The sequence below is a fragment of the Toxorhynchites rutilus genome, chromosome 2 (genome assembly GCF_029784135.1).
Source record: "Toxorhynchites rutilus septentrionalis strain SRP chromosome 2, ASM2978413v1, whole genome shotgun sequence".
In the NCBI taxonomy this organism is placed as follows: Eukaryota; Metazoa; Arthropoda; class Insecta; order Diptera; family Culicidae; genus Toxorhynchites; species Toxorhynchites rutilus.
In genome coordinates, this window is record NC_073745.1 from 26,524,115 (window position 1) to 26,541,057 (window position 16,943).

Consider the following 16,943-nt stretch of genomic DNA (forward strand, 5'->3'; position numbering starts at 1 on the left):
AAATAAAACACAAATTTCTGCATTACTCGAGAATTAATCAAGTAAATGGGCGGGACGAAGTTTGCCGGGTTAGCTAGTAAATAAATAAAAATAAATAAATAGAAAGTACATCTTCCATTGACTATGCGTCTTCGACGGCTGTTGTTGTCAGTTGTTATCAACGTGCCAAGGTAGACAAATTCCTCTATCACCTCAAGCTCGTCGCCATCAATCACAACACTTCTACCAAGAAGAATTCGGTTGCGATCGGTCTCTCCTGTTAGTATGTATTTAGTCTTAGGTGCATTGATCCCAAGCCCAATCAACCCTGCTTCGTGTTTCAGTCGGGTATACAAATCGGCTACCATCGCATGTGTTCTTCCGATTGTGTCCACGTCATCGGCGAAGCAGATAAATTTACCAGACTTGTTGAAAATTGTTTCCCGCATGTTTAAATCCGCTCTCAGCTTGATACCTTCCAGCGTCACGTTGAAGAGCAGACAGGAGAGTCCATCGCCTTGTCGAAGACCCCTGTGAGTCTCAGACGATTCCGACAGATTGCCTAAGATCCGAACACTGCACCGCACATCGTTCATCGTTGCCTTAATCAGTCTTGTCAGCTTTCGGGGAAAGCCGTTTTCATTTATGATTTTCCTGATAGCTGTCGTCGGTCGATCGTATCATATGCGACTTTGAAGTCGACGAAAACGTGATAAGTAGGGACCTGAAACTCGCGGCACTTTTGGAGGATCTGCCGCAGTGTAAAAATCTGGTCTGTCGTTGAGCAACCGGCCATGAATCCGGGCTGATAACTTGAATAATCTTGAATAACACAAATTTGTTTACTATTGGCAATGGACGGTGGAAAAGGATCTGAGACAGAATTTCGTAGACACCAACAAATTTTCCCGGACCTTCCTCGAAGAGATCCTCTACAAGGTCATCCTTACCAGCTGCTTTGTAGTTCTTCAGCCGATTAATGGCCTTCTAAACTTCACCCATCGTCGGGGGTGGTACGTCATCGTTATTCACTGCACCGCTGCAGTCCTTTTCGACGTCATGTTGGATTCATCGTAATGCTGCCTCCACCCTTCGATCACCTCGCGTTCGTTCGTCAAGATGCCTCATTCCTTGTTTCTGCACATTTCGACCCACGGCACAAAGGCGTTTAGTTTCTTTAAGAACTTCCGCAATTCTCGAGAACGTTAAAGCAGCTCCATTGTTTGTGACAAGATTCTTGGTTTTCTGTCCACAACTGCAAGTTCCTTGCCAAATCAAGAACTTCTTGGAAAACGAACTTAAATTTGCTGGGGACATCTCTGACAGTGGCCTTGTAGAATTTCATTGCAGAGAGCTGTCCACAATCCATCTTCACGTACGTATCGTCAGACCAGATTTTGCTCCAGCGTCCTGTTTGGTTGGTTGCAGGCACGGAAATTACGATAACCTTCTCGTATACGGGTTCTCCGGATGGTACTTTGGTTAGAGTTGCGTTTTTGGCGTTTTTTTTCGAGCGTCCCGGGTTTGCCTATATCGTTCTCAAAACCTTCAATGTCTACTTCCGATCGTAAGTTCCACTACGACGCGACTTCACGATTTTAGTACCTTACCACGTCGGATTTATAGTGTGAGCGGCCAAAATCAAATTTCTCTCTGTTTTCATCCTGTACAACTTCCATTTCATTCCTTGTTTTATTATGCAATCCACTTGTTTACCACTTCGAATATTATTTTAGAATGCATCGAAATTTTTGAAATAAAATAAAATTTTCATTTCAAATTCGAAAATTTTCAACTGGTAGGCCTGGCCTGGTAAACTGATAGAGAATAATATGGATATCGCTACCAGACTGTATATTTACATTTTAGAAGTTTGTATAATTTTAAACAGTTGCCATGTAAGATCAATTCATGCATTGTAATAGATTGTGTTCTTCGTTATAAGCAAATCTAATGAACGTCCTTTTACATTTGACATGATGCCTAGGACTACTAAAATATGTGAACGGAAGAATTGTCAAACGATCATTGTATTTTACATTTCCCCCTGAAATTATTGCACATCTCATGTTCTCGAACCGCGAAAGTTTATTCACCTCTAGTATCTAAAATGACGATTTCCCCAGGCTTCTCAGTTTAAAAATACGTTTTAGGGAAACATATTCCGGTCTGCACAACGACAAGCGAGTCCAAAAGTATTCAACACCAAAACAAAAAATATCCCCGACGCATGTATTTGCAAAGGAGATTCCCCCAGGCACATTAATTTTTTAAGTCCATGTGAGGAAAACACAGCTCAGTGGGAACAAAAAATACTCCCAACTTGCATGTATATTTGCAAAGCGGATTTCCACAGGTACATCGAGTTTGAAATCTGTGTTGGGGAAACCGTAAATTAGCAGCTAGGACGTTTAGATAACGCTTGACATTTTACAGTTATTCAATTGTTCTTTTCATGAAAAATAACATTTTATTATTTGTGATAGACGCGTAGAAATATTTCCTATCAATTGATGCAAACATCTTTCCGATCTATTAAGAAATGTTCGAGTTATAAGCATTCGAAATACGGGTAGGGTTAGCACACAAATCGGCAGAACAAATTTTTCCATACAAGGAAGTTTTTCCAGTTTTCATGAATTTAAACCGTTTAGAGATTGACGAATTGTAATGTTTAGCATATCAAACAAATCTTAGAGAATTTCCGATTCGATTGGTATGCAAATCATGAGAATTCGATCACAGTGAAAATAGTTATTAACGTTATCTTTATTTCATAAAAACGTGACCTGTTTTCTGATTTGGCACCCTTCCTGAAAGACGTAGTTCTACGTCAAAAAATTCGGATACGCATACTGAGACCGCTGCTATAAAATGAACAGGGATTCCTGATTTTGAGTGTTTCAAGCTTTAAGGTTGATGTTCGACAAAGAAACAAGCAGAAGTTCACGAGAAGAGCTAGAATACGTGAATTTCCAAAATACCAATATTTGCAAACCATTATGAACACCACCACTGTGACAGATGTTTTATGTCACAATGGGTCAAAGCTACAAAAGGATCTTTTCAAGGGCAGAATGTGATGAGGTATATCAGCTTTAGTGAACAGAACTTTGTATGTCGTTCTTCACCTATGACCGCTTTGCCCCTTAACATCAAAGTAATTTCTATGCTAATTAATCGCTGAGATTAATAACCAACAAAATATCGTCTCATCTCTCCTAAAATATGTTCAACATATATACATAATAATATGTCTCCAACATATCAAATTGAATAAACTAAATTTCACGGTTGGCTATCGAGAGAGTAATTTCTGTTTTTATTTATATTTTGACATGCGACAACTCCAATGAAGTACAGGGTGACTCAAAAGTCATAAAATTCTTCGAACATAAGGGGACTATCAATACGGCATCCACAGTCAATAGTTATACTACCAAACAAGCAGGTGACCAATTTGTCCCCACTACCCCCAATTGTATCCCCACCGGTGGATTGCCATGAACCTTGGTAATTTCACAACGTTAATCGTTGCTATTTTGGATAGCAACCCTTTTTCGCACCGGTCGTTACTATCATGGTTGCCATTTTACTACTTTCTTTTTCGCATCAGTGGTTATCAAACGATGATGTTTTGGCCCTATTACGCAAATCGGTTCTAGAAGTCGTTGCACTCCCTATCACTATCACACCGAGCATAATTTCGTATTTTGTAAATTGGGATTAGATAATCTGCTCGAATTTCATGTGTTGCAAATTGCATATATGTAGGTGTTTCTGAAATGTTTACCAAAGTAAAATTTTAGGGACACAAACCAAAACAAAATCATTCTCTGGAGATATGCAACAAACGAACTAAACAACTCGAAAAATTATGGCACTTGCACCGATAACTTTCACTCAAACGATCGGGTCAGACGAGCTACTCGTCTGTTTTCAGTCGAGCTCGGCTTCTGGAATACTACCTTGATCAAAAAGTTCCCGGAATCACCACCGTGTGGCGCTCTCAGTCACCCGTTTTTATTTTCGGTTTGCACAACTGTCATTGACATTCTATAAAATTTGTAGTGTGATAGTTTTATAGTTTTACATTTCTAAAAGTTACGCTGTATTGAGTACATCTGCTATCTGTGCGTGCCTCGATTTTGTACAGTTTGTAAACTTTGCGAAATCAATCGTTATTCGTGAACATTTGACTAAAAACGAAACGAAATCGAATATAATAAATGTTTCGAAGATTGGATCAAGCGCTGGCATAAGTGCGTTGCAGTCGATGGGCAATAATTTGAAGGGGACAATATCGATACTGATGTATAATCTTTTATTTCCTGAATAAATTCCTGGAAAAAGTTTTAATCGAGGTGGTATAAAAATAAACGACACAAGCGATTCTTCCAAAAGAGTGCATCAGAAGCACTGAGATATATCCCATCAGATGTTATTGATGCTGACACCTTTAACGTATCGACAGAAACATTTACTGAAGCGCTGTCAAAACTGAAAATGTCGTACTTTATGCTTCGGTTCTGCAGAAACGATTTGTAAGTCTGATATGTCTCTGATCCACGTTTATAACCTGTCGATGCAATGTTGCTACTTTCCTGTTCGATGGAAACCATCATTCGTGTTTGCTTATGTTTCTTTGCATAAGAAGGAAGCTAAACATAGTAGTCTTTAAATACCTGTTTTCCCGTATGAAACACTATATAAGCCTAAAGAAGCATTTTCCCCTTGACGAAGTGTAACAACTAATCTTGTTGAATTCTCATCGGTTTGTACACAGAATGTTGGTTGTGGCAAACATATTTGAAAGATTCGAAAGCAACCTTCGATCGTGTCAGTCACAAGATAACGCGAAAGGGGGTATGTCCTTTTGGCCGGACCTCGGTCCATTATGCCAAGAGATCACTGTAAAAGCAGCTGATCGCCAAGGCAATGAAAGTGTTGAAAAACATGCCGACATCCGTCTTTCCATTGGTAATGGCTAAGATTCTGCCCAACTGCCGTGAGGCCGCGTTGAAACATTTTTGTAGAAGGGCTCATTAACGTAGGATTTAAGGTAAATTTGTTCCATTAAAATATCTTTTGTATTTTTTTTTCATCGCCATCCGAAATTAGTCCATTCTTAACATTGAACTGCAAAGATTACTGGATCGCCGTCTGATGTCGTCTACAAATGTTCGGTTTAAGCCATTAGCTGGTGATGAATCACTTCCCGGGTCAACTCAGGAGCTCAAATTGAAGAAGCAATATGAGCTAACGAGCAAAATTTTTATCGACTTGATTTATATAATAGGGCCCAATACATATTGTTTTATTACTATTGATTTTATGCCACCAAAGACTATTGTTCTTTAATTTTGTATTTGTTTTTATTCGCGCTGTCGACACCTCAAGACATATCCACGATTGTCACGTGGAAATCCCAGTTCATATGACAATCGTCACTTAGATTGCCAGTGAGAACACAATGAGAGTTCTTTGAAATGAGATTTCTCACAGAAATCGCATGACATACGTGACAATTGTCATCTCACCTAACACACCGCGCAGAATCAGACCAAGTGTATCAGTATACACTTTTTCTAAACCAATTTTAAATCCTAGTGAACCTAATCACGAACGGGGCTTCTATGAATAATATATAACGATATTCAGTATAAACAGCAATTGTTATCCATGATTAGAAAAATCCATGTATTGCGGTACTGTGTAAATGTAAAGAGCAAAGGTTGTTCTGTAGGTTCGAACAGAAAGATAAAATACGGAATACGTTAATTTGATCATTTTTTACGATACATGTAGTAAAAACCAGGACTGCATGTTGGGGACTGTTCCGATAGATCTTCACATGTCAAATTTGGCTCCATTTGCTTGAATAGTTTTCGAGTTATGCAGAAATTTGTTTTTCATCTGTATGACAGCCCACCCTAAGAGAGGGGGGAGGAGTGTCGAACCACCATAGAAACATTTATTGCATCCTAAAACCTCCACATGCCAAATTTGGTTTCGTTTGCTTGATTAGTTCTCGAGTTTTGCAAAAATTTGTGTTTCATTTGTATGGGAGACCCCCTTAGAGAGGGGGGAGGAGTGTCGAACCACCTTAGAAATGTTTCTTCCCTATAAAACCTCCACATGCCAAATTTAGTTCCGTTTACTTGATTAGTCCTTGAATTATGCGGAAATGTATGCTTCATTTGTGTGGCAGCCCCCCTTCCCCTCATAGAAACGCAAGGAGTGTCTATTCGCCATAGAAACGTTTTGTGTCCCCTAAATACCTTCGTATACCAAATTTGGTATTTTCTTGATTAGTTTTCGAGTCATGCAGAATTTGTCTTTCATTTGTATGGCAGCTCCCCCATAGAGAGAGGGTGGAGTGTCTAACCACCGTGAGAACATTTATTGCGCCCTAAAACCCTCATATACCTAATTTGGTTTCGTTTGCTTGATTAATTCTCGAGTAATCCAGAAATTTGTGTTCCATTTCTATGGCATACCAACCTCCCCCCCACCCCATAAAAGAGAGGGAGGAGAAGTATCTAACCACCGTAAAAACATATATTGCACCCTAAAACCTTCACATGCCAAATTTGGTTTTGTTTGCTTGATTAATTCTCGAGTAATGCAGAAATTTGTGTTTCATTTGTATGGCAGCCCCACCTTAGAAGGGGGGAGAGGTCGCAAACTATCATGAAAATCTTCCCAAAAACCCCTACATACCAATTTCCATGTCGATCGGTTCAGTAGTTTCCGAGTCCATTAGAACCAGACAGACAGACAGACAGACATCCATTTTTATATATATACTAGCTAACCCGGCAAACTTCGTCCCGCCCATTTACTTGATTAATTCTCGAGTAATGCAGAAATTTGTGTTTTATTTGTATGGCAGCCACCCCTAAGAGAGGGGGGAGGGGTATCTAACCACCATAGAAACATTCATTGCACCCTAAAGTTTTCATATGCCTAATTTGGTTTAATTTGCTTGATTAATTCTCGGGTAATGCAAAAATTTGTGTTTCATTTGTACGGCAGCCCCCTCTAAGAGAGGGAGAAGGAGTATCTTAATACCATAGAAACATTTATTGCATCCTAAAACCTCCACATGCCAAATTTGGTTTCATTTGCTTGATTAATTCTCGAGTAATGCAGAAATTTGTGTTTCATTTGTATGGCAGCCCCCCCTTTGAGTGGGGGAAGGACTGTCTAACCATCATAGAAACATTTATTGCACCCTAAAACTTTCACATGCCAACTTTGGTTTCGTTTGCTTGGTTAATTTCCGAGTAATGCAGAAATTTGTGTTTCATTTGTATGGCAGCCCCCCCTTAGAGAGGGGGGAGGGGTCTCAAAATATCACGAAAACCTTCCCCGGCCCCAAAAACCCCCACATACCAATTTTCATGTCGATCGGTTCAGTAGATTCCGAGTCTATAAGAATCAGACAGACAGACAGACATCACTCCATTTTTATATATATAGATAGATAGATAATCTTATAAGTTATTTAGCACTTCTCATTCAAGTAAAAATAATTCCGACCAGTACAACACTCATGTCCAAATTTCATACGACCGTAAAGGGTTAAACCTTGATTTTCTGGATCCGCATAGTTAATGTAGTATTAACCGTACAATCTTTGTCCGGATGTCAAATAATTGACTCTTTTTTACTCTTTTTTGAGGTGACCTAACCATGTACCGACAGGTTCGAAGAACAGACCGAAAAAATATTCTAGGCCTTAAATATTTCAGTCGATTTTTTTCCATGTTCGATGCTTGACATTGTTTACCACTGTTGAAAATTGAAGAGTGGCAAACAAAATAGTGTTTGCACAAATTTCAAACCAAATATTATCTGTCAAAAAGAGTCAAATGTTTGACTTCCGAACAAACAGTGTACGATCACCTTTACGTTGGGATAATTATTGTATCTTCATTTTGAATACCTTTAAAAAAGATACGCCACAGTCGACCAGTTCACATCAATTGATGCAAGAATCTTCTAAATCAATAAAAAAGTTGATGGGTCTGGGCCTAGGGGCACGGACGGGATTTTGACGTAGGACTATGATTGTGTGTAGTAATTGCATTTCATTTGAGTTTTTTCGTTGTTCAACATCTGTATTTTTTCTCTTTTAAAAAAACCTGAACTTCAATCTAATAAAACCTTTTTCAACGTTTAACCTTTTGGGCCAAGCTCTCGTCAAATCTTTGGGGAGAATAGAGTGAAACCATCCAGTATCATCTTCAAGATCATTCCTAGATCATCCCTCCATTGATTCTGCCAACTGATAAATGCCTATTATAGGCAAATTGAGAATAATTCATAATACGTTTCTAATCACATTGTGAGCTAACGCCGAATTGTAGGCAGAAAGATTGCTCGTTGCGTTGTGGGGAAAAACGAGTGGTTAGTAGAATCGAAATAACATCCCCTTTTTAAACGTCAAATTGTTAACTTATTTTTACTTTATTCACTGTTCATGTCTTGAGCAAAAAAAATACTGGATAAATTCCCTGTCTAATGGTATATAACACAACATATGTCACAATAACGATTTTGAGTAATATGCATTTGAAAACTCTTAATGAATTGTATATATAGAAATCAAAGACATAGTCCTATGTCAAAAGCGAATCAAAGCGTTCACATCTTCGTTACGCAACCGACTCTTAGTTCTCGTAGACCTAAGCCACAAGGAATATACAGCAGCTTACTAGACAATAGTGACCCAAAATCTTTTGTTTCATTCTGGCTTCGAAAATCACAATTTCTATTTCTGCAGAAATTTCTCCCAAATTGAGGATTATCTCAAACAAGCAAAAATCGAATGAAATTTTTACTGAGTTTATCGCACAACCTACCCAAAACAAAACGGTTTGTTTCCAATATTTCTTTATGTGTGAATTGAATTTTTGAAATATTGAAATACTGATGATAAGCAGGTATGGGCATAATTGCATCGAAATTCATTCAACGATTCAACTCATTCACAGATAAAACTCACCCTTATATTCTCCGTTCATGCCTCACTTTATTTGAGACAGAAAACATCCATCTATCCTCTTAGCAAAGTTCATTCTCGATTAGAACGGAAAAATACTGTCTCGATTCCGCTCATCTATTCTCAGAATTTTTTGCATTCTCTCATTTGCCTCATTTGAATCAAACGGTATATATCTGAAATCTATATATATAGGTATATATCTGAAATCGAGTTGTTTCCTGTGCGCTATTGCAATGACATTTATTTGTTTCTAGTATGAAACGATCTAAGCCAACGCAAGACCATATTAACGCAAGTTATTGGTGAGCGGGAAGGTGGATTCATGTACACTTGAATGCTGACAAGGAAAAGAGTACAAGGGAAAATAAAATCATACATACACGCAGATTCAGTCTATTTTGACTCACTTGTTATTTTGTTTCGTGTGATCTTCAGGGTTACCATATCTACAGAATAATCTGTATTTATACAGATTTTTAAGAATTTTTGAAACCAACAATCTGTAGATACAGATTACAGATTTTTTGGTTTTCATACAGATTTACAGATTTTTCAAAATAACTTTCCAATAGTAGTTATGGCTAAAGCGAAAAGATACAATAGTCTGCGTCATCGACTAGCTTTACAATAAATAAATAACACTGTTTATCTTTTTCCTACTAAAGCACAGTGAATACGAATTTTTACATGGATACCATCAACATCGTCAAATTCATAATAAATATGCCAATCAATGATACTAAAGCTAAGATTATGATTCAAGATTGAACCTCTTGCGGTCGTATTAAATTTCGATATTTGTGTCGTACTGGTCGCATTTTTTACACGATAAAGCATAGATGTATAATTTTGTGAGACTATGAAAGATGAACAGGATTTCTTTATTTTTTTTTTTTTGTAAACTTCTGATAAGTATTTACTAAACAATATGTTTACGTTTATGTTCAAAAAATATTTGCTATAATTCTTCTTCGTGTGATGTCCTTCGTAGGTATTACAAAAATAATTAGTTTGGCGTCTTTCGCCTTTTATCTATTTATTCGAACATACAGAACAATGCTCTTTATATCTACACAGTGCCGCAATACATGGAGTTTTCCATTAATCCTTTCCTCAAGCATGGATGACAACTTTTGTTTATACTGAGTACCGTTATCTATTATTCATATTAGCACCGTTCGTTTAATTCTTTGTTGTTGTGGCTGAAGGTAGACAAACGACCGCAAAGAGTTGATACAGATTTTCTGAGAAAAAGACACAGATAGAAAGATTTTTTGAGACCAAAAATACAGATTTTATCATGGCAACCCTGGTGATCTTTCCAAAGGAGTATTCATTCATTGAATGTTGTTTTCCATTCTTTGTTTTGTTATGTTCACTATCAGTCCCGAATGAAGATGGTCGGGGAGTGTAAGATGATTCATCGTGCAATCTCACGATTGCTTGCTGCATTCTTTTCGCCTTGATTATTCCAAGCAGGTACGAAGTGATTTATAATTAGGTGTGCAGAAATGAGCGAATGAACTTTTCCATACTTGATGATAAGCACTGTCAAGCAATTCCTACCCCTCTGATTAAAAAACAAAATGCTTACCGGTCTACCAGAATTGCATTGCACATCAAATGTTGACAATCAGCAGGCTATCTGTCACTCACCGAGCGTAGAATTTTCTTCCACTCTTGTGTGTAGAGGCTAAAATCTTTTTCGCACGGAAAACTCCGATATCCTCATTCAAATATGTCCTACGTTGCCAGAAAAGGACCAAAAGTTGTTTGTAAGTCTCATTCGAGGAACAATACTGTCTTCGATTTGTCTGTGAAGCTAGTCCACTGGAAAGAAATACAGTTATAGTTTAGAATTACATAATATTGTGCTCTGTCTGTTAGTCGTTCCTCTGCCTAAAAGATTGATCCAAATATTTCCCCATTTCAGCCGCTCTCGGACGATGGGCCTACAATCTGTCCGGTTTCAATCAGTACGGTAAGAATAAACAGCATCTCGGGTGCGATAAACAAACAATCCTCTGGCTAACCTTACTTTCCGTCAGGTTTGCACCGCGACGATTGTCTGTACGAGGATGACGACGTGAAGGAAGCGGTCCGCCGTCTGCCGGAACATTTGAAGGACGAACGCAACTACCGTATCATGCGCGCCCTGCATCTCTCCCTCACCAAAACCATCCTGCCGAAGGAGCAGTGGACGAAGTACGAGGAAGATGTTAAATATCTGGAACCATACCTGGAGGAAGTCAAGCGGGAGCGCGATGAGATTAACAAGTGGGAATCGAACAAGTAGAGGAAGATGTCCAGTTTCGGTTTGTAAATTTGCTTCGCGATACCCGGTGGTGCAAATGTGTTGCGTATCGTAAAATAGGGGAAATAAATCTTGTAACTAGGCAGTGAATTGTTCCATTTTGGACTAAAAATTCTATTCAGTATCGTATGCAGTCGATGAATGTTGATGTTTTATAAAAGGATATTTACTGTCCAGTCTAGGATTTAGAAGCCCACATGATTTCCAACAAGTCTAGGCCATCTCTTCATCTCGAATATTCTTTTTCATTTGAAGCTTCCTGGCGGATGTATCTCATTTAATTTCCTTGCAAAGGTAAAGGAAAAGAAAAGTGTAATGTAAATTACGATATTTGCTCTGAGGAGTAGATTGATGTGTTTCTTGAGAAGTCCAGTACGAAACATAAACTCTTCGCGCGGGAAATAAGTTTGTTACCTTGTGTAAACTTTACTAACGTTTACTCTAAAACAACTAAAAATTCTACGAATTAACTGATTGTCGATTTAATCAGAGATGTGAGCGGTTTCATAATTTTGTATGAAGAGTTTTAAATTTGGCAACACTAATTCGAGAGCTGTTTATGTTCGAGTCTTCGGAGGAATAGTATCGCCATCTATTAAATGTTGAAGGGTCTGTGCCTCTCAAAAAACAATGGTATGTATTAGGTTTTTTTTTAAATACTACCAATTATTAGCAGTGCCACAAATTATCTAAATTTATTAACGAATGGAGGAATTTCACTTTTTCCCAGTGTCGGATGGATTCTCTTCTGTTGAAACTCAACATCATAACTGTTATAATGTGTATAACACAAGAGTCGAGAAGATGCGTGAACTTTGTCCAGTATATTGAACGAAAACAACACGAATGAATTTGGGAATGCCTGCATTCAGGCACCTTCCTTAATGTCAATCAGTTCCGGTGATTATCACGGAAGTCAAGTTGATCTTCATCGCTTGCAGTTAATTTTTATTGGAAACGTGTTTTATTTCCACATTTAGAAAAAATGGGTGGGTTATATCTATGATATGATCGCAAGGTTGACGTGGGACTACCGTTGTTTTAGTGAGCATTTGTATTGTATTGATAAAATTATCGATTGAATGAAACAATTTTCGAATTCAATTGAATTCAATATAGGGTAAATGATCTTGGTTTGTCCAATCGAAAATATGATCATGGTTTGCCTACTCTTTTAAAGCTCTAATTCAGCGCTCCTGTGTCAAATAAGACCTTCGAATGTTTCGAAACATATAAATGAAATTTCCTTTTACATGATTTATAGTAGTTTGATAGTATATTTTTACGAAATCACACGAAATCACATAATCCTTTAATTTTAAAATACACCTTCTATTTGTGTCAATGCGCCCCTCATTCGAGCTAACTTTTAATCGATCACCAGATGATTATTTGGCACGTATTCAGACCTTTTCTGGATTACAACACTTATAAATATTGTAAACATCATGCTTGCTCACCATTTGTATCGGATTTACATCTTCTTCTTCTTCTTCTTCTTCAATGGCACTAACGTTCCTAGAGGAACTTCGCCGTCTCAACGTAGTATTACTTGCGTCATTTTTATTAGTACTTAGTTGAGATTTCTATGCCAAATAACACGCCTTGAATGCATTTTGAGTGGCAAGCTCTAGAATACGCGTGATCACAGTGCAAGTCGGAGGAAATTTCGGATTTACATAGCTAAACCATTAAATTAACGCATTTTGATGAACTCAATTCTGATCATGAGTTGTCCAATTCAATAATGTTGTTTTGTCCACATGATTTCTATGGCAACCGCTTGGCGCGCTGCAGTTTGTTTATGTTTGTTTATGGTGTGCTTCGCGCATAGCAGAAGTATGGTTTTTCTGTGTTGATTGTGTTGAGGTGAAAACTTCTAAAATGCCCAAGAAAATATTCTGAAGAAAGCCTAAATTATGAATGAATCAATATGATGACAGTAAACTCAAGCAATGATAAATGCAACATCTAATTGTGAATTCGAATGTTTTCATTCAAAAGTGGAGATTTCTAAAACCGGACAAACCATGATCATTTTTTTGGGTAAACCATGATCAGAGGTGGTCAAACCATGATCATAATTCTTCTTTAAGGAAAATGGTTAGAAAACAGAAAAATTTGAATATTTTCAACACCTTATGGTAGTATTAGCAACTAGAGACTTGGGGCTTTTCAACAAACCCAAACTCGTATCGATTATGTGTGATTTTCATGAAGAAAAATCGATTTGCATTTACTAGTTGCGTAAAAACACCCCAAATTGGACAAACCAAGATCATTTACCCTATTAGTTTTGTAAGTAAAAAGTTTGAACAGTTGCCATGTAAGACCAATTCATGCATTGTAACAGATTATGTTCTTCGTTACAAGCAACTTTGATGACCGTCTTTTTACGTTTGATATGATGCATAGGACAACCAAAATATGTGAACGGAAGAATTGTCAAGCAATCATTGTATTTTACATTTCCCTCTTAAATTATTGCATCTCTCATGTTTACGTAGTTCTAGACGTAGGACTACGTCTTTCATTCCTATACCGGGGTGTAAAATCAAAATTTCGAAAACGAAAGCGTTACGCCGGAGACCGAGATTTTGAGCGTTTATAGCTCCTAAACAGAACGAAATAGTATGATAAACACTTCATTCGAAAGATAAAATGTCTAGGCGTTAGATACTTGTTACTTTTGATTCAAAAACCTGTTTCAATAGCCTTAAAATTGCTTTCAAAACAGGCTATTGTGGAAGCCTATGGAAGGCTCATATTAACAGTCACGCTGTGTATATAACCCAACTGTGAACTTTCCAACAACAGGAATATCTTTACGCTGAAAAAAGGTGACATGTGTTGTGCATCGATAGAGCAGGAATACTCTAACGCCTAAACGGTCACTGTGTAACAGATAAAATGTGTATCGATAAGATAGGAATAATCTTACGCCTAAGGCCCTGTTCTCACTGCAGCGGGGCGTCAACGTGGCTTGAGCGGGGCGTGTTTCCTTCTCGCCACCAAATTTTAATTCACTCACATTGCACCGTGCCAGGGACGTGTCTTCGGCGTGTTTTATCAAAATTGTCAATGTGTGTGTAAAAAAGAATGACATTTGGTTTTGTTTTGAAATATACCAGCACCATTGAACGTACCCGGGTCAAAACGTCGACAATGAAAAACATATTTTGAGTCAAGCAAGAAGGGTATGGTTCCACAAAACGAACCGCGAAATCTAGCTTAAGCATTCCTGGTAGCATACTGTTAGGCGAATTTCTCCTGTTCCCGTCACAGACAAGCAGACCTTACTTCCCAAATAAACGGAATTCAACCATAATGGCATGCAAAAAATGCAACAAAGTGATCGCTGATCCTGACAAAATAATCTGCCGTGGATATTGTGGATATTCGTTTCACATGATTTGTGTTAAAATGGATCATTCTTTCCGCGACATTCAGAAGGCACACGATAAAAATGTTTTTTGGATGTGTGATGGTTGCGCTAAAATGTTCACTAACGATCATTTTCGGAATATCTCGTCGCGTTGCACTGAAGATAATTTGCCAGATGCGGCTTCTATCAAATCTCTCAAAGACGATATTGCCGAGTTGAAAGATACTGTCCGTAATCTTGCATCCAAGGTTGATGTCAAGCCGATCACCCCATTGACGGGCACACCGTGGTCTGGTCTCGATCGTATATGCTCAAATCCTATTCGAAACACTCCGAAACGTGTACGCGAAGATCGCCAAGACGAGGAAAAACCGCTTGTTAGACGTGGTACTAAAGCAGCATCCGGAACAGTAAAAACAGTTTCACCCCCGGAGGAGTTGTTCTGGCTATACTTGTCTGCTTTTGATCCCAGCACATCCGATATCGATATCTCTACCTTGGTAAAGAACTGCATGGAGCTAACCGTCGACGTGGAACCAAAAGTCGTGAGATTGGTTCCTAAGGATAAAGATCCATCAACTTTGAGTTTTGTTACATTCAAAGTTGGAATGAATAACACGCTCAAGGATGTGGCTTTATCAAGGGGAACATGGCCGGAGAATGTCTACTTCCGCGAGTTTGAACAGAACAGAAAAAACCAGCGGAATGTCATCAGGGTTACAGGAGAAAGAAACCCGCTTGGGGGCCAATAAACGGACAAGAGAAACTGGGACACACGCAACGACGTACATCTGAACCGAGACGCATCGTGGAAAGCACTTTGGAAGCCCCCGGCTCCTCTGCCTCAGTCGTGCAATTTCCAGCCTGCGTACATCATAGCCGTCTCGGTCCTGTCGGCAGTTGTAGCCCGGGGGCCTTCCAACTTGCTTTAGAAGGCAAGTATTGTGACATTTCAGTCTCTCCGTCGCCTGATATCGCTTTAAGTTCTAGCTGTATCTCTGCCACTCCAACTTTTACGACGGCTCGGGCTTTGATGACGAATTTATCACCTCAGCAAACATCCGATCCGGGACGCATTTTGTACAGCATCTTGGAAGCCCCCGTCTCCTCTGCCTCAGTCGTGTCTATTCCAGTTAACGTTCACCATAGTCGTCTCGGACCTGATGGCAGAGGTAGACCGGGGGTTTTCCAGTCTGCTGCAGCAGGCAAGTACCGTCACACTTCAGTGTTTTCGTCGCCTGATACCGCCTTGAATTCCAGTTCCATCACCGTGATCTCACCATCTGCGTCTATTACCTCGCAATCCAACGTTCTCTCGTTCAATTGCCATCAGAAAATCGTCGTATATTACCAGAATGTCGGCGGCATCAACAGAAATGTCGATGATATTCGGCTAGCTGTATCGGATCAATGCTACGATATCGTTGTTCTCACAGAGACTTCGCTAGACTCACGTACGCTCTCGCATCAGATGTTCGGTAAAGATTATGAAGTTTTTCGATGTGATAGGAATGCTGATAATAGCCGTAAGGCTAGAGGCGGAGGCGTTCTGGTGGCCGTGAACTCCAGACTCGAAGCGAGAGCTGTAGATAATCAAAAATGGATTTGCTTGGAGCAGGTGTGGACGGCGATCACACTTGGCGACCGTACTTTATTTCTATGTGCGTTGTACATTCCTCCCGACCGAATACGAGAACGCGAGCTCTTTGAGACACATTGTCAGTCGGTTTTCTCTGTCTTGGAAACCGCTAAAGCAACAGATAAGATGACTTCATGGGCGACTTTCATCTTCCAAGAATTTCGTGGAAGAAATCCTGCAACGGCTTCCTTTATCCGGATTTGGCTCATTCGACCATCCCTCCCAATGCTTCTTTCTTGCTTGACAATTACAGCTTAGCCACTCTCTCGCAAATCAATTACGTTACCAATCAGAATGACCGTAGTCTGGATCTCTGCTTTGTGAGTGCGCAGGACACAGCCCCATTCCTATGCAGAGCTCCTGCTCCTCTTGTTAAGCACACTCCTCATCATCCACCTCTGCTGGTTACCGTTGGTACTAAGTTGTCACAGGATTTCGATATCTCACCTATAGCAATTTCTTATGACTTTCGTAATGCCGACCATTGTGGTATCAGCCAGTTACTCTCTAGCTTCAACTGGGACGATATACTAGACACCGTTAACGTCGAATCTGCAGCTTTAACATTCTCCAACGTTCTGGCATATGTTATCGATAGATATGTGCCGAAAAA

At 39.1% G+C, this 16,943-nt stretch overlaps 1 protein-coding gene across 1 annotated transcript; it reads left to right on the forward strand.

Moving 5' to 3' along the window:
* The first annotated feature begins 10,618 nt into the window (after positions 1-10,618).
* Positions 10,619-11,391, forward strand: LOC129764483 (cytochrome b-c1 complex subunit 7). Its single transcript, XM_055763597.1, has 3 exons — positions 10,619-10,767; positions 10,926-10,973; positions 11,041-11,391. Exons 1-3 carry the CDS (start codon positions 10,731-10,733, stop codon positions 11,286-11,288), a joined length of 333 nt encoding a protein of 110 aa, XP_055619572.1. The 5' UTR covers positions 10,619-10,730; the 3' UTR covers positions 11,289-11,391.
* The last annotated feature ends 5,552 nt before the right edge of the window (positions 11,392-16,943 follow it).

Coding starts and splice junctions, on each gene's coding strand:
- LOC129764483 (XM_055763597.1), top strand. CDS start 10,731: ATGTCCTACGTTGCCAGAAAAGGACCAAAAGTTGTTT. Junction 10,768..10,925: donor AAAAGGACCAAAAGTTGTTT/GTAAGTCTCATT, acceptor TCCCCATTTCAG/CCGCTCTCGGACGATGGGCC. Junction 10,974..11,040: donor GTCCGGTTTCAATCAGTACG/GTAAGAATAAAC, acceptor ACTTTCCGTCAG/GTTTGCACCGCGACGATTGT.